General features: G+C 64.6%; 1 protein-coding gene across 1 annotated transcript in view; it reads right to left on the bottom strand.

Annotated features, from left to right (window-relative positions):
* Positions 1-344: 344 nt before the first annotated feature.
* The window catches only part of SYDE1 (synapse defective Rho GTPase homolog 1), an 11,395-nt gene continuing 11,213 nt past the window's right edge, over positions 345-526 (bottom strand). Inside the window, exon 13 of the mRNA XM_009273681.1 lies at positions 345-518. Within this exon, the coding sequence (XP_009271956.1) occupies positions 345-518 (174 nt within the window). The remainder of the gene's footprint in view (positions 519-526) is intronic.

Genomic DNA, 526 nt, shown 5'->3' with positions numbered 1-526 from the left:
TCCCGCTCACCGAAAGCGGCATGACCCTCGCCGTCGGGGTCCCTCCTGCTCGGCGCTGTGCAAATCGAAGGCAACTAGAGGCAAGTGCTGCTTTTTTGGTCGCTCTCGCACCGGCGTCGGCATCGGCACTGGCACCGGTATCAGCATCGGCACCGGTGTTGGCATCAGCATCGGTACTGGTGTCGACATTGGCACCGGTGTTGTCGCTGTCACCGGTATCTGAATCAGCATCGGTACTGGTGTCGACATTGGCACCGGTGTTGTCACTGTCACCGGTATCGGCATCGGTACCGGTGTCGGCATTGTCACCGGTATCGGCACTGGTACCGGCGTTGGCGCCGGTCTCACAGGCAGACGTTGATCTGCTTGGCGAGCTCCCGCTCGAGGTCGAGGATGAGCGCGTCGAAGTCCTTGAGATTGAGGCGGGGGCCGAAGGGCGCCTCGGGCTCCTCGCCCAGGGCGAAATCGGCCACGAAGATGGTCCGCCGGTGCGGGGACCGCCGCGCCGGCACCCCGGTCTCACCCG

The sequence above is a fragment of the Aptenodytes forsteri genome, unplaced genomic scaffold, assembly GCF_000699145.1.
Source record: "Aptenodytes forsteri isolate BGI_AS27 unplaced genomic scaffold, ASM69914v1 Scaffold687, whole genome shotgun sequence".
Taxonomy (NCBI): domain Eukaryota; kingdom Metazoa; phylum Chordata; class Aves; order Sphenisciformes; family Spheniscidae; genus Aptenodytes; species Aptenodytes forsteri.
This window is presented reverse-complemented; position numbering and strand designations above follow the sequence as displayed.